Here is a 24,677-nt window from a genome sequence, read left to right on the forward strand (position 1 = left end):
CAGAATTCTTCACAATTCTCTCGATCAGAATCAGCTGGTGAGTAACTAGCTCATTAAGGCCTGGAGACTTCTGTCTTGCTTTGCTTTAGTACTGCCACCTGCTGCAGCTAATGCTGACTCAGTACATACCAGGGAGCAGGCCCTGTACGAGGTGTTTTATTTATGTCACCTCATTTTGTCCTACCAGCTAAACACTACTATCAACTATTATCAACACTGTTTTATAAATGAGGGGACTGTAGCAAAGACAGATAACTTGCCAAGACCTCACAGCTCATAATCACAGGGCCGGGGTTCAAGCGTGAGAATGAAAATTCTAACCCATGCTGGCTCTATTGTTTCTGAAGCCACGTGGCCAAACGATAAACCAGAAAGTCAACTCTCACTACACACTTTTTATATAATCAGGGAGGGAGAAACTTCCCTCTATCTCCCAACACCTAGGAAAGTCAGTAATTTGGTAACTATATTTCCTATTTTTTTAAAACACTCCCTGTCAAGAAGATGTTTTAAAAAATACTGGCATAGAGGAAGTACAGGATATACTCACAGATATGCATTGTTTTTTTTTAAAAAAAACAAACTAAACAGAAATATTAATTTTATTTTACATATCTACATGTGGCTCTTGTAGAAAATCCTAAAGGGGACCCAAACCATACGACGCCCCTCTTTAAAGGAGACCAATTATCTCAACATTTACTAAAACAGTCATATCCCATGCTCAGAATCTGTCATTTTTACATATGAAAAATTTAAAACACAATAATCTATACTACTTTATGGCCAGGCACAGTGGCTCACGCCTGTAATCCCAGCACTTTGGGAGGCCGAGGCAAGCAGATCACCTAAGGTCAGGAGTTCAAGACCAGCCTGGCCAGCATGGTGAAACATCTCTACTAAAATGAAATATAAAAATTAGCCAGGTGTGGTGGTGGGCGCCTATAATCCCAGCTACTACAGAGGCTGAGGCAGGAGAATCCCTTGAACTCAGGAGGCAGAGGTTGTAGTGAGCTGAGATTGCGCCATTGTACTCTAGTTTAGGCGACAAGAGCAAAACTCCGCCTCCATAAAAAAAAAAGAAAAAGAAAAATCTCTACTACTTTATTCATATTTTCCAGACTATTAAGCCCCTTGACAAATTCAACTTTTCTTTTTTTTTTTTTTTTTTTTTTAAAGACAGAGTCTTGCTCTATCGCCCAGGCTGGAGTGCAGGAGCGCGATCTCGGCTCACTGCAAGCTCCGCCTCCCGGGTTCACGCCATTCTCCTGCCTCACCGTCTCAAGTAGCTGGGACTACAGGTGCCCGCTACCATGCCCGGCTAATTTTTTGTATTTTTTGAGGAGAGATGGGGTTTCACCGTGTTAGCCAGGATGGTCTCAATCTCCTGACCTTGTGATCCACCCGCCTCGGCCTCCCAAAGTGCTGGGATTACAGGCATGAGCCACCGTGCCCAGCCAACAAATTCAACTCTTTAAATTGTATATAATACAGTATAACACAGCATTTCAAAGTCATCGTGGCTTGTAATAAACTTTTATGGCAGAGACTGCCTAAGTACTCAGGATCTAGTTTCACCTTCCTTAATAACGAACCTCATTTAATAGAAAGAGCAATATAGCTGAATGAAAACTGCATTTCCAGCTTCTCTTACAGCTAAAGATGGTCATAGTACAGGGTTCTGGCCAATGAAAGGTGAGCAGTCATCGCTGAGTAGAGCTCCCAGGAGACAGCTTGGAAGGGCTACCTCAGCAGGCACAAGCCCTTTGTGCCCTTCGCTCTCACTCCCTCTTCCTTCCGTAAGACATTCAGACACAATTATTGGGCTTAGGCATCTACCAGGAGAACATGAAGGTAAAGATCTCATCATAGGCTGGCACAGTGGCTCACGCCTATAATCCCAGCACTTTGGGAGGCCGAGGCGGCTGGATTACCTGAGGTCAGGAGTTCGAGACCAGCCTGGCCAACATGGTGAAACCCCATCTCTACTAAAAATACAAAAATTAGCCAGGCGTGGTGGCACACGCCTGTAATCCCAGCTACCCGGGAGGCTGAGGCAAGAGAATTACTTGAGCTAGGGAGGCAGAGATTGCAGTAAGCCAAGATCATACCACTGCACTCCAGCCTGGCCGACAGAGTGAGGCTCCATCTTAAAAAAAAAAAAAAGATCTCATCATAAAGAAAGCAGAAGAATTGAGGAGTACGGGTCTATAATGACATCATAGACCAACACACTGGCCCTAGGCTACTTACCTCAAATTTTTACACAAAATAAAACTAAATGCCCAATTTGTTTCGGCCACTGATTCTGAGGTCTTTATTACCGGCAGCAGAATAATGTCTAACTGATATATTTCTTCGTTAGTAAACAAATCCACAGATCCCCACTTCCCCCACTGACTAGTGGATTAAAATAAGAAAAAAACATAACAGAGTCCACAACACTAATGTGACCCAACAAAAGGAAAAGTGAATACCACTTAATTCTTGAATGGTAGCCAAGTATGGGCTGCACTTGAGCCTTTTCTTAACCACTAATACCTGGAAAATTCCAGTTTAAATAAAGAATATACCTGTTCTTCCCAATTCCTCTATACCACTCTGTGATTTTTCCTTCAGTTTCTCCCAGTTGTTTGTTTTCTCCACCTTGCTTCATTTTCTCTACAGCCGCTATTTCTTAAAGCAATGTCAGATTTAACACACTCTCATAACACATGGCAGAGGGCTGGTGCTATTGAGTTTCCCTTTTATTCTTCATAAAGAAAAACAGCCTAAGGTATTTCTAGTGGCCTCATTTTCATTCTTCATTCTTCACAGAATAAAATTCTGGATCATACACATAGGCACATTATTCCTTCAATGGAAAAGGAAAACTAACAATAATTTTCCTGAATATTAAACCATACGTCATCATTACAGGACATTTGGAAAGTAAACTTTAAAATATCAAACATATAAATCTGCAAAGAAGAGAAAACCATTTCATCACTTGAGTGACATCTTTCTCTTAAAAACTTGTTGTAACTAGCATATATTTAGAATCAGACTCCTGGCATTCATAACTCTAACTCTGCACCAGTGACCCCCAAAAGCCCACTGACAGCTGGTGACTTATTTTGAGGAAACCATACTAGGATGCTGGGGTGTGGGAAGCAGCTCCACGACCTCCCTCATCTCAGCCAGACCTGCTGCTCTCTACCCTTGGGCAAGTGGATGAATTATGAGGGAGACTGTAAGCAATACTGGAACTCCAGAGTGGGCATTCCAAAATCTTGGAGATATATCTATACACGGTTATCCTGGTTTCCTCACATACCATTGTATTACAAACATTTTCTTAACATTTACTTTATTGTACATATTACCTCATGGCTTTAACAATTTGTATCTGTACTTCTCCTTTGTGACATGTAAGTTGTTTTACTTTTTTTGCTGTAGTAAGAAAAACACTAAAAAATAAAATTTGGTACAGAAACATTGCCCCATATATTTGATCATCTGCAAAACAGATTCTAGGAGAAGTTATAGATGAATGGTTCCTTTCTGACAAGAATTACTTGAATCTTTCTACTCTATTTGTAAATTCCCCCTAGGAAAAAATCACAGGCTTTTATATCTTACAAAATTATAATAAAGATAAAATTTAAATTATCTTCACATTCCTTTTTATGAAATGGAAAACAGCAGGCCCAAAGCAGGAACTGGGCTTCCAACAGATGCTCCTTATCAAAGCCCTTCTGTAAATCTGCAGGCAAGGCTGGGTTGCAGGGGAAATGCCCTTCTGACCGGTAGAGGCCTCAACAGACACCAATCCAAGACAAGAAGAGCTCCAGAGTATACACAGTGTTCAAGCTTTAACCATCCTTCCTGGTGACTATCTGAAAGAGTAGAGAGAGAATAGGAAAGGGGGGTCCTCCCAGCTCTGCCACTAAGTAGGAGTCATCTATGATAAACCCTAACATTCAGTCTGAGCTTCCTCATCTATCAGTGTGTTGACTATTATACCAGATCATCTCCAAAATTCTTTCCAGCTGAAATTGTCAATGACTTTATGTTCACCAGCCAAATTCAGCACTAAAACTCTCACTTTTCACCTGAGTTTCATGTTCTTTCTCCTTCAGTAATTCTCACTGCTGTGTCCCTAATACTTTCCCACAGAAATCTGCCCCTCAAGGCAGCATGCCAATCATCCAGAATTCACAAAATAGGCTCAGCTTCCTCATCCCTCACCTTGCTCACCATGCCTAATGTCCATAATGCCCTAATGCCCTGTATTCTCATTACAATCTTGTGGACTATGCCAGTGCCCAGTAATCTTCACCTCTTTACACTCCTACTGTGCATAGTAATCATGCCATCCACCAGGCTTCCGCCCATATAGTGTGTGTTGTTTATCCCTCAGGGAAACCATTTATGACTCTCGAGCTAACCAGTGAGCTCCTTGCACTGGCCAATACCCACCATTGCTGACACGTCTCACAACCCCATTGATCACTCAGAGTGGTCCTCCACATATATTTGTTGATTTATCAATTTACTAGTTTATTAAACATTTACGTATATTTCAACTGCGAAGTTTAACAGTCGAGAGGTAGAGAAGAGTGAAAAGAGAAATGACCAGTTCTACTCACATCCTATCCAACTCGATTTTTCTTTTTTTTAGACCGAGTTTCGATCTTGTTGCCCAGGCTGGAGTGCAATGGCGCGATCTCGGCTCACCACAACCTCCGTCTCCCAGGTTCAAACAATTCTCCTGCCTCAGCCTCCTGAGTAGCTGGGATTACAGGCACGTGCCACCACGCCCAGCTAATTTTATATTTTTAGTAGAGACGAGGTTTCTCCACATTGGCCAGGCTGGGCTCGAACTCCTGACCTCAGGTGATCCGCCCACCTCAGCCTCCCAAAGTACTGGGATTACAGGCACGAGCCACCATACCCGGCCCCAACCCAACCCAAATTTTTAAACTATGTCTGACAGAAGATCAGACAGTCTCTATGTGAACATTCCAAGGTCAGTATTTCCTTACCTCAAGTGGCAGCCCAATCTGCTCTGGGGCAGATGTATTCCTTAGAAACTTATTCCAGAGATGGCCAGGAGCAGTGGCTCACACCTGTAATCCCAGCACTTTGGGAGGCCGAGGCGGGTGGATTACAAGGTCAGGAGATCGAGCCCATCCTGGCTAACACAGTGAAGCCCCGTCTCTACTAAAAATACAAAAAATTAGCCAGGTGTAGTGTCGGGCGCCTGCAGTCCCAGCTACTTGGGAGGCTGAGGCAAGGGAATGGCGTGAACCCAGGAGGCGGAGCTTGCAGTGAGCTGAGGTCGTGCTACTGCACTCCAGCCTGGGGGACAGAGCGAGACTCCATCTCAAAAAAAAAACAACAAAAAAGAAACTTATTCCAGAGACAGACTGAATTTTCCCACAGCGATCCCACCTAACCTTCTTACTTGCACCATTCTCAGGGGCAACAACCACATGGGCTTTAACTGCTCTTGCAACAACTCCTGCACCATCCCAGCTGTGCAGCTCTGGCAACGCTCCTCTGAAAACAGTTTCCAGAACTAACAGAAACATTCTGGATGCAATGTGACCAGTAAAGCTGTCCTTCCATCACCTCCGGTCTGGATGACAACTTCTGGGGTCATGCGAGCTGACTTGCTTCACTGAAGAGCAGCCATAACATGCTAGCAGATAAATGAGTTGTGATTACCTAGAAGCCTTATTTCACAGAACTAAAACCTGAAAGTCACAATCCTACAAGCCAATAGCTCTCTCTCTGCGTCAAAACCTGTCTAGGATGACATGTTTGCCTTGGATGTGAAATTTAGGCAGTTAGTGTTCTGGCTTTGAACGATTTGTTATTTCAAAGTAAATGATATCCTGACATGATAAAAATACAAAATGGAAAGGAATTCTCCTGGTGACTCAAACCGTTTAAACTGTTTTACCTCATTTGGAAACCTGCAGCCTCAAATAAATTTGCTGTCCAAGAGCACCATCTGGTGGATAGAGGTATTTAAGCTACTCCGTTGAGGGAAGAGGGAAAAAAGTCTATAGGTTAAATGCCACTATGCCTAACACCTTGATGTGAAAAGATTCCCATGCCTCACCAACAGGTTTCTTATAAAGGAGCTCTTGATTTGACAAAATTCTAATACAAAAGAAATCTGGAACTGACAAAAATTCACTGTTGTTGAATTTAGTTCATCTTCTTAAAGAAATATTGCTTATCATAAAGTAAACATTTCTGAGCTGGAAGGAACAAGAGACAGCAGTTAATTCAATTTCTTCCCCTTGTAGATGAAGACTATGAGGAAAAGAGAGAGCTTTCCTGAAAGTCACAGCTAGGAATGGCAAACATTGATTACATACGAAAACAGGTCAAATATTCTGTGCTGTTTAATAACGCCTTCTACCTCAAGAAGCTGCAGAAGAAAGGCAGAAAATGGGGCAGTGGGTGTCTGTGCAAGGTGCCTCTCTCTCAGGTTAGCAGTGATCGGGCCACCCACTGTGGACTGTGCCCTGCCCCAAACTGACCAACACAAGACCAGGAGCTGTCATACGCTCCCTCCTCCACCCACCCACACCCTTCATGTTAGATTTATCTGCTTTCCTCTACCTGTGAAAACCATCCTGCCAATAAAAACAATAAAAATAAGATAAATTTTCTTTTCTTTTTCTTTTGAGATGTAGTTTCACTCTGTCACCCAGGCTGGAGTGCAGTGGTGCAATCTCAGCTCATTGCAACCTCTGCCTCCCAGGTTCAAGCGATTCTCCTGCCTCAGCCTCCCCAGTAGCTGAAACTACAGGTCCCTGCCACCATGCCTGGCTAATTGTTTGTATTTTTAACAGAGACAGGGTTTCGCCATGTTGGCCAGGCTGCTCTCGAACTCCTGACCTCAGGTGATCCACCCACCTCAGCCTCCCAAAGAGCTGGGATCACAGGCATAAGCCACCGCGCCCAGCCAAGTAAGATAAATTTCCAATCATCTTGCTGAAGAACATCTATCATCGTGGGAAAGCATTCACAATGGGTCAAATGGAAGGGGGATAAAACTATGTTTACTGTACTATAAAAATTGTTTTTACATGCAATTATGCAGCATTTAACTGTTTTTTTCGTAGAAAAAAAACAGTGGAAGGAAATATACAAAACAGTTTTGATAGCTGCTTTCTCTGAATGCCAGGATTGAGTGATTTTCATTTTCTCTCCTATGTAATATCTTCCCATATTTTTCACATGTAATGTTTATATTAACAAAAAGGTAACTTTTACCTTAAAGGGGTGTAATTTATACTTATAGATTACAAAGAAAACTAAAAACAGAAAATGGAAAGAGGACACCAACCACCCATCCACCTAGTACAAGCACAGCCGAAAAAAAAAAAATTTCCCCAGCTCAAGGAAAAATATACCATATAAGACATTTATTTTTATTTTAAGATTCTCCACAAAAAATCTTAAGATTACAGGCACAGTGGCTCATGCCTGTAATCCCATAACTTTGAGAGGTGGAGGGAGGAAGATCACTTGAAGCCAGGAGTTTGAGATTGGCCTGGGCAATATAGTGAAATCCCATCTCTACAAAAAATACAAAAAACTAGCTGGGCATGGAGGTGCACACGTATAGTCCCAGCTACTCAGTAGGCTGAGATGGAAGGATCATCTGAGCCCGGGAGGTGGAGGTTGCAGTGAGCTGTGATTGTGACATTGCACTGCAGCCTGTGCAATGGAGAGAGACCTTGTCTTAAAAGAGAGAGAGAAATAAAAAAAAAGATTTACCACAATATTTTTCAAACTTTTAAATTTTATACCATTTTTCTATTAATAAGTACCTGAAGATAACAAAAGTAATAGGCTAGCAAATTAATATTAAAGAAAAATCTTGGCAGTACAATTTCTTTAAAATATGTTCTATATTTTGAGATGCAGAGACATGAGTTCATATGTTGTCCACTTGTAAAATTTTGCCTGGTTTATAAGACAAAACACAGGACATGATGTGCCCCAGAGAACTCCATGGCTTCCAGTTTGAGAATCACTGTCTCTGAAGGTGATTCATTATTTGAGACACATACCAGGAATGCAGTTACCTGAAGGCCAATAAATAAAGATAGAACATAGTTACCTTGCCCTAAGATCTATGCATCATCTATGTGCAATAGATAACTCCAGAGAAGTCATCTTTTGCTAAGTATCTTACAGAAGCAGTTGTCAAGGTGTTTTCTGAGGACCACCAGGAGACACGCAGACCCTGTCAGAGGGTCTGTGACATCAAAACTATTTTCAAAATTATACCAGAACATTAGTACATTAGTATTTGCCTTTTTCACTCTCATGAGTATAGAGTTTTCCAGAAGCTATAGGACATATGACCTTATAACAGATTAAATGTAAAAGGTGATATAAAAATCCAGCAAATTTTTTTTGTTTTTGAGATGGAGTCTCACTCTGGTTGCCCAGGCTGGAGTGCAATGGCATGATCTCAGTTCACTGCAACCTCCGCCTCTCAGGTTTGAGCAATTCTCCTGCCTCAGCCTCTCGAGCAGCTGGAACTACAGGTGCACACTATCATGCCTGGCTAATTTTTGTGTACTTTTAGTAGAGACAGGGTTTCACTATGTTGGCCAGGCTGGTCTCGAACACTTGACCTCAGGTGATCCACCCGCCTTAGCCTCCCAAAGTGCTGGGATTATGGGCATGAGCCACTGTACTCGGCCACAATCTTCTATTAAGCTAGACATAAGAGATTTGAAAAATGTAAACTAATGTGACTCTTCTTACTAATTTTTTAATTGGGAAAATAGAGTCACCTTTTCTTTTTCTGTCTGCTCCCCTCCATCCTATAGTCACCTTGTATAAAATAATATATGTTGATATGTAATGGATTGTTTTAAAGAATTAACTATTTTTTTAAATATTCTCTTAATTTCCTTTTTTTTTTTTTTTCATGAGCCACCGTGTCTGGCCTGAATTTCTAATACAATAAAAAAGAATAGATATAACCTCCTTAAATGAAAGTTATTTGAGGTTCACAATAATTATTATGATTGTAACAGGGCCTTAAGACTGAAAAGTTTGAGAACTACTGTCTTGGAGTAATAGAGTTCAGAAAAATGCCCACTGGGGAAGGTCACCTCAACCCTCCTCATCCTTCTCATCCAAAGCCCTCCCCAAGTCTCTTGCTGTAACCAGACCATCTTGTTGTAGTCTGTTGTTAGATCACACTATTTTTCAAAGCTATTTTTTCAATGCCATGCACTCATCAGACACTATGCCAGAGACTGGAGCTAGAGAGTACATGAGAAATAACACCTGTCACCAATGAACTCAGAGTCTACTGCAGAAGAAATAGCCACGAAAAGAAATGCCACAAAAATAAATACAAGTAACCTTCATCTTCTGTTACCATTTTCCAAATACATGCTATAATAATTTTTTTACCCAATATTCACTGTCCAAAGTAAAGACTCTCTATGATGGTGTCCACCAACACAACTGTTTCAGTTGTATACAAATCTAGGTCAGAGAATATAGTCTGCAGCTAAGTTGTATCTCAGATGTTTTCCCAAAAGGAATATGCCTAGCACCCATATTAAATAAATTGGCATCACTGCTGTCATCTTCCCATCAGTGAGTGAAAATGTCTCCTGAAAAAGTAGAAAACCCCGAGGAGAAAGTAAGTGAGCATATGAGACCTACAGAAGACTATGAAGAGTTGGAAATGATGGCACGTACTGAAGGAAGGAGGCCCATCAGATATTAACTTGACATGTCCCAATCTCTTCAACATAGCAGAGTTGCTCCTGAAGAGCTTCACCATGTGACTCAAAATTTTGAAAAACCAGAGAAATTCCTTTTGCAGTGGACTCACAGCCATTCTCAGGGTAGGAGACCAATGATTATCAGGCTGGTACAGGAAAGGTTGGGGGACACCTTTGGAGATCTGGAGGCAGCAGCAATGAAGGAGCAACATGATTCAGTGAAGGAGCTGAGTTTCAAAGCAAGTGCAAAATGGTCTGAAAGATCCAACAACAGTGTAAGATAGCAGAAATTGAAGGTATCAGGTAGGGCAGCATCCCCTCACAGTGAAGTGTGGCTGTCTTCCTCCAGTGACCTGCAGAAAACTATCGCCAAAGATGGTTACACACACAGGAAATTCTCAGTCTTTATGAAATGCTATCCCATAGGTTTATTACAGAATCCAAAGGCTAAACTGCTCCATGGGTACTCTGACAATGAGGATAAGCTACCCTCTTTTGGTGCAAAACATTGGTTCAAAGGGGCCACTGAAGACTGCCCTGTATGTTATGCTATGAGGCATTCAAACTGGAGAGCCAGCATGATGGAGGATAGAGATGAGGATTAGGGGAGGAGCTATGTGTCACCACTCAGCAAACGGAAACTCTTACAAAGACGACTTGAATACACACAGGAGGTTCATCTAGGGTTATAGATTATGAAGATAATAGCATGGGCAAAACATGTGGAACTTCATTTTATACCTCTATTTAATGAAGCATTATCATTAGAAGAATCGTCATTATGCTATACAATAGGTATTGCTAGAAATGCAGCCCAAAATACCATAGAATACAAGCCTGATGATCTTTTGTCACTGCACTAACGTAGGTAATGTTGATGTCTATTCTTAGCTCTCACACACAGAAAAAAAGAGATGCAGCTCTGCCTTCAAAGGTCAGTGCAGGTGTACATGGCTACTGGCCATCTCAGCAATGTTATATCTTCTGTCTTTTCTACAGACATCTGCTGACTTGCAGGTCCTTTAGCCAAATCTTATCACCCCACCAAGTTACAGGACTTTTTTTTCTCTCTGTCCCTCTTTTATCTTTATCTTTGTGTGTTTGTTTTGTTTCCCAAAGAAACTCTCATACTGCTTCTAACAGAGGGCTAAGTATTCTAATGTAAAGGAAGTTAACAAAGGCTAATTAAAACTCCATTGGCAGAACAGCCCTTAGTGAAACATAACAAAAAAAAATTCAGATCTTAAGTTCCTTATGTGTATGTACTGTTTCCAAAGAATCATCTAAGACTTAACCCAGGACCAAAGATGGCTCTATTTCTAAGATCTTTTTCTAACTACAGAAGGTTCCTGAAATCACTAAACACTCCAATTTCTTTCTTGCAAGGAATCAATGCAGTCAATTATATTAATCTCATCCTCCTGAGAATATTCAAATTTTTTTATATCCCATCTATCTCAAAAAGGATTTGTACACCCTTCCCCAAGAACAAATAATTGTCCTCTATGTAAGGGGCTGACAAACATTTTCTGCAAAGAAACAGTAAATATATTAGGCATTGAAGGCCATATAATCTCTGTCACAACTAACTCACCTCTGCCACTGTAGTGCAAAAATACATAATATGCAAATGAAAAAGTAAGACTGGGCTCCAAGAAAGTTTTATTACAAAAACCAGCGAAAGGCAGAACTTGACAGCCAAACCCTACTCTTCATATATACCCAAAGGCTGGATTCACCCCATGCCTTTGAGAGTCTTCGTGTTTTGGTTTTAAAAATAATAACTTGCTTAAGTTGTGTTACTGTTGCCATAGGTTACCACCTATGGTGTTCAGATTTTTTAGGATAACCTAAAGAAATCAAGCTCTGAAAGCAGCAGCAGAATAAAAGAGGGGCCAGCCAGGCACAGTGGCTCATGCCTGTAATCCCAGCACTTTGGGAGCCCAAGGCAGGCAGATCATTTGAGGCCAGGAGTTCAAGACCAGCCTGGCCAACATGGCGAATCACTGTCTCTGCTAAAAATACAAAAATTAGCCAGGTGTGGTGGCAAGCACCTGTAATCCCAGCTACTCGGGAGGCTAAGGCAAGAGAACTGCTTGAACCCGGGGGGCAGAGGTTGAGATCGGGCCACTGCACACTACCCTAGACGACAGAGCACACTCCATCTCAAACAAAAAAAAGAATGAGAGGCCAAGACCTGATAAAAGGTTAATATCCAGAATCTACAAAGAACTCAAACAAATTTACAATAAAAAAACAACCCCATCAAAAAGTTGGCAAAGGATATGAACAGACACTTCTCAAAAGAAGACATCTATGCAGCCAACAGACACATGAAAAAAATGCTCATCATCACTGGTCATCAGAGAAATGCAAATCAAAACCACAATGAGATACCATCTCACACCAGTTAGAATGGTGATCATTAAAAAGTCAGGAAACAACAGATGCTGGAGAGGATGTGGAGAAATAGGAATGCTTTTACACTGTTGGTGGGAGTGTAAATTAGTTCAACCATTGTGGAAGACAGTGTGGCGATTCCTCAAGGATCTAGAACTAGAACTACCATTTGACTCAGCCATCCTGTAGCAGGACAAGCGGCAGACAAAACCCCTCAGACACCGAGTTGTAGAAGGAAGGGCTTTATTCAGCTGGGAGCATCGGCAAGCTACCGTCTTAAAATCCAAGCTCCTCAAGTGCACAATTTCTGTCCCTTTTAAGGGCTCACAACACTAAAGATTTCACATGAAAGGGTCGCAATTGATTGAGCATTCTAGGGGGTACGTGACAGGGGTTTCATGCACTGGTAGTCAGCGTGAAACAGAACAGAGCAGGGAGTTTCATGGTGTTCTTCCATACAATGTCTGATATCTATGGATAACATCAGTTGCTAAGTCATAAGTTGATTTTTAACTACCAGGTTTAGGCCAGGCAGGCCCAGGCCTGGTTTCAGGTCTGGTTTTGGATCTGGTGCCTGGCGCCGGGCTGCCTGCCTTTGGTTTCACTTCCTTTTTTATTCTTAAAACAGGTACTGAGTATAAAACGATATAAAATAATGTGAGAGAGTCTCTCTCTTCCCTCAATCCCATTACTGGGTATATACCCAAAGGATTATAAATCATGCTACTATAAAGACATGTGCACACGTATGTTTACTGTGGCACTATTCACGACAGCAAAGACTTGGAACCAACCCAAATGTCCATCAATGATAGACTAGATTAAGAAAATGTGGCACATATACACCATGGAATACTATGCAGCCATAAAAACGGATGAGTTCATGTCCTTTGCAGGGACGTGGATGAAACTGGAAACCATCATTCTCAGCAAACTATCACAAGAACAGAAAACCAAACACCACATGTTCTCACTCATAGGTGGGAATTGAACAATGAAATCACTTGGACACAGGGTAGGGAACATCACACACCGGTGCCTGTGTGGGGGTGGGGGCTGGGGGAGGGATAGCATTAGGAGAAATATCTAATGCAAATGATGAGTTGATGGGTGCAGCAAACCCACATGGCACATGTATACCTATGCATCAAACCTGCATGTTGTGTACATGTATCCTAGAACTTAAAGTATAATTAAAAAAAAAAAAAAAAGAGAGAGAGAGGTCAAGACTCAAGCCAGGGGATTTCCAGACCCTTCTCCCTCTCCTGTCAAGGATGACTACTCTGATCTAGTCCTTCATGTACACCCTCACCCCTAATTCCTATGCTATAGCCCAGCTTGGATCAAAACTACCATGGTAGCTTCTCTGCTCCTTAAAAGATTTGCCTGGGGCTAAGAGACAAAATTCAGACTCTAGAACAAAGTAGGTGGGGCTGCTGTGGGGCCATGGGTCAGATCCATGACCCAGGCCCACAGCCCTGATTCAGGCCTCTCTCCCATATGCCACAGCTGCTATTCAAGTTTTGTCTCATCCTCCTATGCTCCTGCTCAGCAAACAACCTACAATTTCAGCAAAAATACTGAGACTATTAGCTATGGTTTCACCCTTCAATTTACCTAGCTCCAGTCCCACCTTTCACTCTCTCTCCTTTCACTGGAACTTACTCATCAAGGCCAAGTTCAGATGTCCTCCCCACTCCAGAAAGTCTTACTTGAATGCAGGCCTGCTCATACTATCTCTCCTGCAGGCTGCAAAGAGTCAAGACAACTGCACCAACTGTCCCTCCACCCGACTAAGTCTATGAACTACTTGAGAAGCAGGATTCGTATCCATCTTTGCACCTTGCACAAATTACTTCTCTTATCTCTCTACACCCTCTCCAAAAACTCCCACCCTACCAAACAAAGGCTACGATTTTCTTACCATTCTTTTAAGATTAAGGGAAATAGCTACCATTAGAAATTCAAGGAAAAAGTAAACTGCAATTTGATGACTCTCTAATTCCTTTCAAAATAATGCCATGAACCATAAGAAACCAGTTCAATTTAAATACTGAACTAAAGAATTAATGTAAAGACAAGACAGTCAACAGCAAAACAATCCATGGGCTTTTTAAATGCACATTCATTGCAATGAATTCAAACATTCCTGACAGTAAGCTATTATTACACTCACTCTTCATCTCGCCCTTTAAAGCACTCTTTCTTTTGTTATTCTTCGTCTACCTCAAGGGGGGCAAATACAAGTTATTTTTCATTTGTTTGAATTTAAGTGTCTTGAGTGTGATTGGTTTTGTTTATCAGAAGCAGTTTGCAACACTCCTCTCATGTCTGTCTTTATGCTACAAAAGCACTGAAAATGTCAGTCCAGCTCAGGAGCTGCTAAATGCTTCCACAGAGCCTGCAGAAATTCTACAAAATACTGCCTTGTAGGTCCTACCAAAATGATAGATTCCCAGCTCTAAAACCTGTAAACGATGAGGATGTTTTAAAACTGCGTGTTTACAAACCAGTGGATTCTGTTCATTGGATTTTAATAACAAAAGTTACTCAAATCTGAAGTCTAGAAGTCAATGTTCCCTTGAAGCAATGCCAATGAGTAAAGGGCTTTCAAACACAAGCAGTAAATTGATAAGCACTGCAAACCACAGTCCATCAACCTCATCTTTACAGTCAATGCTTATGCTATTTCACTACCAAATACATAAAGCTAATTCAGGACCTTTTTATATCAATCTTTCTGAAAATGATCCCAAACTTGCTGCTTCTAACTCTTAATTACATACACAAAAATAAGGGAACAAAAAGGTTAAGTATCTTAAAAGGTGGTTTAAAAAAAAAAAAAAAAAAACTTAGATTGAGTTTTATTTTATTTTCGAGCACTCAGATATGCAATTTTCAGTCCAGGATCTAGATGACCCATCAGCTCAACCTTCTTCTCAGAAGCCTGAACATTTGCCAGGATACAACACACAGGAAGAAGCTATGGAGAAGGTACAAAATACCCCCATTAGCTCAGGGGCAGTATGTAGTTGACAAAGACCTAGTTTTACATATTTCCACAACTATGAGATTGACTATGCGTAATGACTTATCTAACACTGGTGTGGGGGATAAGAGCATGTCATGGCCCTTTTATTAGCCTCCCAACTTTGGAAAAGCACTTGACCCTCTCTGGGCCCCACGTTTTGTGAAGTGTAAAAGGACAACAGTACTTAAGCTGCCTCACCCGTTCCGATGCAAATCGCACAGAAGCTGGTTTAACAAGGCAAGATGTCACATTCTTCCACATTCTTTAGGAAGCCTACTGGTAAGAGCATAAAGATACCAGACCCACACAAATGTTTCCAATATGCCCACTCCCATCTGCCCACATACCTCACCATCCATTTCCTACATGTTCTACTTGCTGCCACACCCTTCCCAGACAATTGCTCTAAGCACTAGAAGCTGCTCTTAGCCTCTCTCTGAGCCCTCACCGTTATCATACATGTGCATAACTTGCCCCTACCTGTGGGCAACATCTAATGACCTGCCCACAACAGCTAAACTTACTTTTAGCTCATAAGAAATTTATTATCACTAAAGAATAAATCAGCCAAGAATATACTTGAAACTGAAACAAACAAAAATCTAGCAACCATTTAATACAAGGTACAATTTGAAATTGGTAGTCTAGACATGGCTTGTGCTAAAACAAATGATCCTTCTGGAGAGCAGTATTGGAAATGCTTCAAAAGCCAAAAAAACTGTAAAGACCTTCTCAACCCTTTGGTGGTAAACATGAACACACATGCAAACACAGGCAAGCATATACACACACACTCACATAAAACAGAAAGACCAAAAGGAAATCATAAAAAGGTTATTCCTGGGCAGGGTGCGGTGGCTCACGCCTGTAATGCCAGCACTTTGGAAGGCTAAGGTGGGTGGATCACAAGGTCAGGAGATCGAGACCAGCCTAGCCAACATGGTGAAACCACGTCTCTACCAAAAATACAAAAATTAGCTGGGCATCATGGCACGTGCCTGTAATCCCAGCTACTCGGGAGGCTGAGGCAGGAGAATAGCTTAAACCAGGGAGTCGGAGGTTGCAGTGAGCTAAGATCGCGCCATTGCACTCCAGCCTGGACTACAAAGTGAGACTCCGTCTTCAAAAAAAAAAAAAAACTTTTTCCTGTTTGACAAACTTATGAGCAATTTTTATTCTCTTCTTCATGCTTTTCTGTATTTTTCAATTTTCCTACATGTACTACATGTACTACTTTAATAAACAGTACATTCTCAACATAGAGATTACTTATACTAGTAAAAATTCAGATGCAGAATGAGGAAAGGCTATTTTTTTTTACTTTTACTATTTCAAACATATACATATTTAAAACACCAGTCTGTCATCTAGCTTCAATTATAAATATTTTGCTGGGCTGGGTGCAGTGGCTCACACCTGTAATCCCAATACTTTGGGAGGCTGAGGAGGGAGATCACTTGCTCTCCAGGGGTTTGAGACCAGCGTCGGCAACATAGGAAGACCCTGTCTTTACAAAAAGCATTTTAAAAATTAGCTAGGTGCCGGGCGCGGTGGCTCACGCCTGTAATCCCAGCACTTTGGGAGGCCGAGGCGGGCGGATCACAAGGTCAGGAGATCGAGACCACGGTGAAACCCCGTTTCTACTAAAAATACAAAAAATTAGCCGGGCGCGTTGGTGGGCGCCTGTAGTCCCAGCTACTCAGGAGGCTGAGGCAGGAGAATGGCGTGAACCCGGGAGGCGGAGCTTGCAGTGAGCCGAGATCACGCCACTGCACTCCAGCCTGGGAGACAGGGTGAGACTCCGTCTCAAAAAAAAAAAAAAAAAAATTAGCTAGGCATGGTGGCGCCTGCAGGTAGCCCCAGCTACATAGGAGGCGGAGGCAGGAAGACTGCTTGAGCCCAGGAGGTCAAGGCTGCAGTGAGCCATGATCATGCCATTGCATGCCAACCTGGGTGACAGAGCAAGACTGTCTCAAAAAAAAAATGTGTGTGTGTGTGTGTGTGTGCGTGTGTGTGTGTGTGTAGCCAATCTTCTTTCATCTGTATCCATTCAGCTTTATTTTCTTAAGTAACTGAAAAACAAATCCCAGTCCTCATGTTATTTCAACCATATATCCTTCAATATGCATCTTTAATTGCTAAGTTAAGAAAATCACACAGCCATCATTCCACCGAATATGACAATTCTACAATATCATATAATACCTTCAAAAATAAGAATGGTCTTTGAAATAACTGTTCAGCAATTAAAAATTCATATATAAAATTTGAAATTGTGCTACTACCTCATACGCAGGATAGATAAAGAAGTATAAACCAATAAGAATCGCTAAAACCAAAGAAAAGGGAACTTAAGCCAAAAAAAAAGAAAAGCATGACAAAAAAGAAAAGCGTATGGCCGGGCGCGGTGGCTCAAGCCTGTAATCCCAGCACTTTGGGAGGCCGAGACGGGCGGATCACGAGGTCAGGAGTTCAAGACCATCCTGGCTAACACGGTGAAACGCCGTCTCTACTAAAAAATACGAAAAACTAGCCGGGCGAGGTGGCAGGCGCCTGTAGTCCCGGCTACTCGGGAGGCTGAGGCAGGAGAATGGCGTAAAAACCCGGGAGGCGGAGCTTGCAGTGAGCTGAGATCCGGCCACTGCACTCCAGCCTGGGCGACACAGCGAGACTCCGTCTCAAAAAAAAAAAAAAAAGAAAAGCGTATAAGAGACTTGAAAAGGCACTTCACTAAAGGGGAAATCCAAACAGTTAGTGAACGTAAGGGGAAAAAAATCATAATGCAACTTAAAAACCAAAAGATACGACTACACACACCAACAGAACGGCTAAAATTAAAGAAATGACAATATTGAGTGTTAGGGAGGATGTGGAGCAAAGGAAACTTGGAAACATTGCTATAGGAAGTGTAAGCTGGAAAAAACGTTTTCTTCTAAAGCTAACATGTATATATAAGGTATAGAAGAAAGTAGAAGGTATAAGGTATGAAGTATAAGAAGCCAGACATAAAAGAATGTACGCTGAATGATCCTAGTTATATAAAATTCAGAAACAGGCCACACTGAGCTGTACTGTTAAAGTCAGAATATCTAGTTACCGTTGAAGGAAAAGGGGAGCCTATACTAGGTAATAGGGCAGGTAAGGGAATTCTACGGTGCTGGTAATGTTTTCCTCGGTGTCAGAAATGGTACACAGGTGTTCACTTTACAATAATTCATAAAGCTCTAGGTTTACGCTCTATGCACTTTCTAGCTTATTTTATATTACAAAATAAAAAAGGCTTCAAAATAATATAATAATGGAATTAAGGCAAGGATTATTAATGAATGCCATGGATGCTAAATCCACTGAATGAAAGGCTGTTGGGGACAGATAGACACCTAATATTTGAGTATCACCCCATAGATCACTTATTAGTGACAAAGGGAAATCCTTGACTAAATCATTACAGGATGGGGGCGGGAGGAGTTATAACAGTACTGGGAAAATTTCAATATGGTCTATACACTAGATAATATTACATAAATGTTAAACTCCCTTGTAATTAAAAGATACATGCTTATATAATTCAGGGTAAACTATCGTGATGTCTGCATCATACATCAAATGTTACAGGAGAGAGAGAGAGAGAGACAGAAACAGAGACAAAGAGAAACAAAGAAACATTAAGCAAATGTGGCAAACTATTAGCTACAGATCAAGTATCCCTTATCCATAATGCTTGGGCCCGGAGGTATTTCAGATGACGGATTTTTTCCCATTTTGGAGTATTTGCATTATACAGGTTGCGCATCCCTAATCTGAAAAATCCAAAATGCTCCAAAATCCCAAACTTTCTGAGTTTCAATATGATGCTCAAAGGTCATGCTCAAAGAAAATGCTCACTGGAGCATTTTGGATTTTGGATTTCTGGATTAGGGATGCTTAACTTGTACTGGTGAACCTAAGTGAAGGGTATCCAGGTATGTATTGCACTAGTTCCACCTTTTGGTAGATAAATTTTTCGAAAGAAAATAACGTGCCAGGCCTGGTGGCTCACACCTCTAATGCCAGGACTTTAGGAGGCCAAGGCAGTTAGATCTCTTGAGCTCAGGAGTTCAAGACCAGCCTGGGCAACATACTGAGATCCTGTCTCAATAAAAATTTCAAAAAAATAATAAAATAAATAAAAAAAGAAAATAGAGAGCGCATACAAGGCTTCAAAAGACAAAGAACTTTTAGAATTAGGGTTTTAAAATATCAGGAAAAGGCAAAAAGAATTAGACTATAACCAGTGAATTATGCCCCATTAAAATGGCTAAAAATACTGTAATAACGTGTACTTTTTTAAAAAAAGAAAAAAGTTATTACAATTTGTCTGTGAAAAAAAAGGACAATATAAGCCTGTTCATATATAACTTTTTTTTAATGATTGAGGTAAAGTAATGGAAAAATATATCAAAAATACTGCTTCTGCTTTAAGATGTCAGTATGATGGATCATATTTCCTGTTTTCCAAACATTTTTATAATGTATTTTTGCTTTAAAAAGTTTTAATGTAATGAAAAGATCAGCCAGAAAATCACACACCATATTACTACTTAACAATTTCAGGTATTTGTACAATTACCTAGCTTCAGTTTGAAAAATACCAGCAGCAGAAATCCTACTGATGAGTATTTCCTGTCATCCTTTGAGGAATCACCCAAAAGCACAACAAAAGAACACTTCTAAACTGCTTAAATGGTAACAAAACTGTCACATCCAATGATCCTTTACAAAACTCACTGTAAATATGAATGTACCTCATCATATATGCTTCCGTTAATATCTGCACCATAGATGGGTGCCACAAAAGTTAAGTTCTTCCAGTACTTGCGCTCCAAATCTTCGTAATCCAAGTATCTTGGAGTACAATATCTGTAAACAGTAGATGACAAAAAAGTACAAACCAGTAAGTCAGTTTTAGGGGTTTTCCCACCAAAGTGATTTAAATCTCTTTCTAAAACAAAATCCTACCAAAACGAAAACACTGCATGTTGTCAAATCTAACAAGTAAACATACAAATTGATTTACAGGCCGGGCGCGGTGGCTCAAGCCTGTAATCCCAGCACTTTGGGAGGCCGAGACGGGCGGATCACGAGGTCAGGAGATCGAGACCATCCTGGCTAACACAGTGAAACCCCGTCTCTACTAAAATACAAAAAAAAAAATTAGCCGGGCGAGGTGGCGGGCGCCTGTACTCCCAGCTACTTGGGAGGCTGAGGCAGGAGAATGGCGTGAACCCGGGAGGCGGGGCTTGCAGTGAGCTGAGATCCGGCCACTGCACTCCAGCCTGGGCGACAGAGCGAGACTCCGTCTCAAAAAAAAAAAAAAAGAAAAAAAAATTGATTTACATAGCTATCTGAATATTCTTAAGGTTGCTAAATAACTCAATTCACTTTACATTGTATTAGAAAATTATTTTCATGAAAACATCAACAACAGAAGAAGAAAAGTCATTTAAAAGTCATTATTTTAGCTTTCAAAGTATTTTTAAAATCTTTAATCACTATACCATCATGCTAAGAAATTTTACATATTTATATGAAAATGACATAACACTTAAAGAAAAACTGACAAACAATATAATCTTGCTAAAAATCCAAGAAAGTAAAGTTAAAACAAGATATTTTGCAGTTCGGCAAAATGGTTGGCAAATGCTGAATATATTAATGACAAGAAAATAACGACACCTCTTAGACAACTAGAGTAGGAATATAAGGTGGTAAAACCATTCCAGGATATAATTTTTCTACACATATAAAAAGCTTTCAAAAATTGATATATTTGACTCAAAATCTAAATGTAGAAATTCACCCTAACAACACAGAGATATGTACAATGACAGTCGACCCAGATGTTTGCTGCAGCATTAATTGAAAATACAAGTTTATATCCATCAACCAGTAATTAGCTTAAAAAATACAGAATATAAAACAAGATAGATCATTCAAGATGCTGACATCAAATCTACCTACAGAGAATAAATCAGGTGACATAAGTGTGTATACTATATCTAATTTACGTAAAAAAAGAAAAAAATCTGTAAATGTATATTAAGTCATCAGAAAGAAATGTACACCAAATTAATAGTATTAATGGTTATCTCTCACATAGAAATTACAGAAAAGCACTTACTTCTCTGTATTATTAGGAATTTGAACAATAATCTTACCACAAAAAAGGAATATCAATGTTTCTTCAGGAAGAAAATAAGCAAAGAAAGAAACAAATGAGAAAATAATGAAATGAAGTTAAGAAGGTATTTAGCAGTAATAGAATCCCTATAAAGCATACTGGATATTTTAGATTGACTAATTATAGAATAACCGACATCTACACTCACTATACTGGGGACCCCAAACTAGTTATCTGTGTAATAAGAACATCAAATAATGTAACAACTGTATTCAAAATACCAACTTAATTTAACAACTGTATTCAAAATATAGAACAATTTGAATTTATCCAGAACACTAGAATCTCAAGCACAGCCAAAAATAAAAAGGGTGGGCATGGGATGGGCGTGGTGGCTCACACCTATAATCCCAGCACTTTGGGAGCCCAAGGCAGGAGGATCATTTGAGCTCAGGAGTTCAAGATCAGCCTAGGTAGTGAGACCCTGTCTCTATTTTCTAAAGAATTAAAATTTATTTTTAATTTTGTTAGTGCTTTTGTTTTGTTTTGTTTTGTTTTGAGATGGAGTCTCACTCTTGTTGCCTAATGCAATGGTATGATCTCGGCTCACCACAACCTCTGCCTACCAGGTTCAAGCGATTCTCCTGCCTCAGCCTCCCCAGTAGCTGGGATTATAGGCATGCACCATCGCAGCCAGCTAATTTTGTATTTTTAGCAGGGACAGGGTTTCTCCATATTGATCAGGCTGGTCTCAAACTCCCAACTTCAGGTGATCTGCCTGCCTCGGCCTCCCAAGTCCTGGGATTTACAGGCGTGAGCCAGCACGCCCAGCCTTAAAAATGTTTTTAATAAAAAGAATTAGCATGAAAGCACCATTAACCTGTCATCATTCCACCACTTCTACTAGTAGGTTCCAGTAGTATCGGGAATTCCAGGCACAAGCTAAGCAAGCTAACTAAAGGTCAGAGTCAGGTGACAGAGACAGGTGTACACCCCTATTCCCCAGACAAGGGGTTCCCAATCCCCAGTACGGGTCTGTGGCCTGTTAGGAACCAGGATGCACAATAGGAGGTCAGTGGCAGGTGAGCATTACTGCTTGAGCTCCACCTCCTGTCAGATCAGTGGCAGCATTAGATTCTCATGGGAGTGTGAACCCTGTCGTGAACTGTGCATGTGAGGGATCGAGGCTGCGCGCTCCTTATGCGAACCTAATGCCTGATGATCTGAGGTAGGACAGTTTCATCCCAAAACCATACTGCCACCCCCATCCAGAGAAAAACTGTCTTCCACGAAACCAGTCCCTTCCCAAAAAGGTTGGGGACCGCTGCCCCAAAACACAGAATGATCAGAAAGGAGAAGATAACAGAGATGCTATGTATGAGGACTTCTACAGAAACTTCCAAGATTTTTGGAAATTGAAGCCCTAATCTGCTTTATACCATATACCAAGACCTATATAATCTATCTCTATGTACTCAATCAGTAACAACTTTTTTTTTTTTTTTTTTTTTTTTTGAGACAGAGTCTTGCTCTGTCACCCAGGCTGGAGTACAATGGCGTGATCTCGGTTCACTGCAACCTCCACCTCCTGGGTTCAAGCGATTCTCCTGCCTCAGCCTCCCAAGGAGCTGGGATTACAGGCACATGCAGTATCAGTTTTTAACAACTCATAACTCTAAGAGAGAAAGTTAAAGTTTGGCATTGTCCATTGAAGTTAAATTCTAAAATCCTTAAATATATTAAACAAATATTAATTCTCAACTTGAAAAAAATGACCAGTTCACATGGCTAGTATCTGATCAGAGCCCTTCCCTAATGGACTATCCAACAATCACAGCTGTTCCACAAATCCAGTGTAAATTTGCCTGATACTGATTCAACCACATCTTCTTACCCAGAACCTCTCACTCACTGCGGCACAGTTCTTAAGAGGTGGGTTCCAGGGCCAGGCTACCCATGTTTAAATTCAGGCTTCCATTCATAAGCCACATAACCCTGGACGGGGGCTGAATTTCTCTGGAACTCAGTTATTCCTCTGAAAAGTAGGGATAAATACAGCTAAGCTTGTTGTGAGGGTTCCATCAGATAATTATGGAAAGCACTTGGCTCTGTGCCTAAAGGAAAGTACACATCAGTAATGTAAGTGATTCATATTACCTACCATTATAAATTTTTATATTAGAGTTATATCGGAAATCTCTAGGTTTACTTTGGACTACATTGCATTATCAACCAAATGAGCATGTCATCTTCTCTACTGCTAAGACTGAGCACATGAGGGACTATGTGACAATGCCAGGGCATGTGCTGAAGAAAAACAGATGAATGGAAAGATCCCAGCACTTTGGGAGGCCGAGGTGGGCGGATCAGAGGTCAGGAGTTAGAGATCAGCCTGGCCAACATGTTGAAACCTCATCTCCATTAAAATACAAAAAATTTAGCCTGGCATGGTGGCGCAAGCCTGTGGTCCCAGCTGCTCGGGAGGCTGAGGCAGAAGAATCACTTGAAACCAGCAGGCGGAGGTTGCAGTGAGTAGAGATCACGCCACTGCACTCCATCCTGGGCAACAGAGCGAGACTCCATCTCAAAAAAAAAAAAAAAAAAAAAAAAGCCAGCAGAAAACCTCCTGTCTCCAGTAAAAATTAATCTCATAACATGACCATTCCACAACCAGGCAATCCTGGCACAACTCTGTGTGGACAAGTAAAAGCCTTTGTTCTTGAGGCTTAGAAATCCATTTCCTTGGCATTTGAAATAAATTTCTACATGAAACTGGCAGAAGAAATACAACAATATGAATTTCAAAAGTTGTTTAACATTACAATTGTAATGAAACTAATCTAAATCAAAAGACAAATTAACTTTTTTTTTTTTTTTTGGAGACAGGGTCTTGCTCTGTCACCCAGGCTCGGGGGCAATGGTGCAATCACAACTCACTGAAGCCTCGGCCTCCCAGGCTCAAGTAATCCTTCTGCCTCAGCCTCCCGAGTAGCTGGGACTACAGACACATGCCACCATGCAAGGCTAATTTTTTATTTTTTGTAGAGATGGGATCTCACTTTGTTGACCAGGCTGGTCTTGAACTCCTGGCTCAAGGAATTCTCCCACCTCAGCCTCCCAAAGTGTTGGGATTACAGGCGTGAACCACTGTACCCAGCGTAAATTAACTTGAAAAGAAATAAAATTAAAGCTAGAAATAATTTTTCAAATAATTTCCTATAACGGTTACATTTTACAATTTAAAAAAAGCCAACAATTTTTTAAAACATCTCGAAACTCCAGAATGTCAAGAAATGTATATTCTCTTAATAAGTAAATA

General features: G+C 40.8%; 1 protein-coding gene across 8 annotated transcripts in view; it reads right to left on the minus strand.

Annotated features, from left to right (window-relative positions):
• KDM4C (lysine demethylase 4C) overlaps positions 1–24,677 on the minus strand; it is a 463,944-nt gene that overhangs the window by 340,478 nt on the left and 98,789 nt on the right. For 7 of the 8 annotated variants that reach the window (XM_025358671.1, XM_025358675.1, XM_025358674.1 and 4 more), the window contains one exon: positions 19,983–20,097. In XM_025358671.1, coding sequence (XP_025214456.1) covers positions 19,983–20,097 — 115 coding nt within the window. Of the gene's footprint in view, positions 1–19,584; positions 20,098–24,677 lie in introns of those variants that run through there. The other variant, XM_025358679.1, reaches the window with a different exon arrangement.

Source organism: Theropithecus gelada, chromosome 15 (assembly GCF_003255815.1).
Source record: "Theropithecus gelada isolate Dixy chromosome 15, Tgel_1.0, whole genome shotgun sequence".
In the NCBI taxonomy this organism is placed as follows: Eukaryota; Metazoa; Chordata; class Mammalia; order Primates; family Cercopithecidae; genus Theropithecus; species Theropithecus gelada.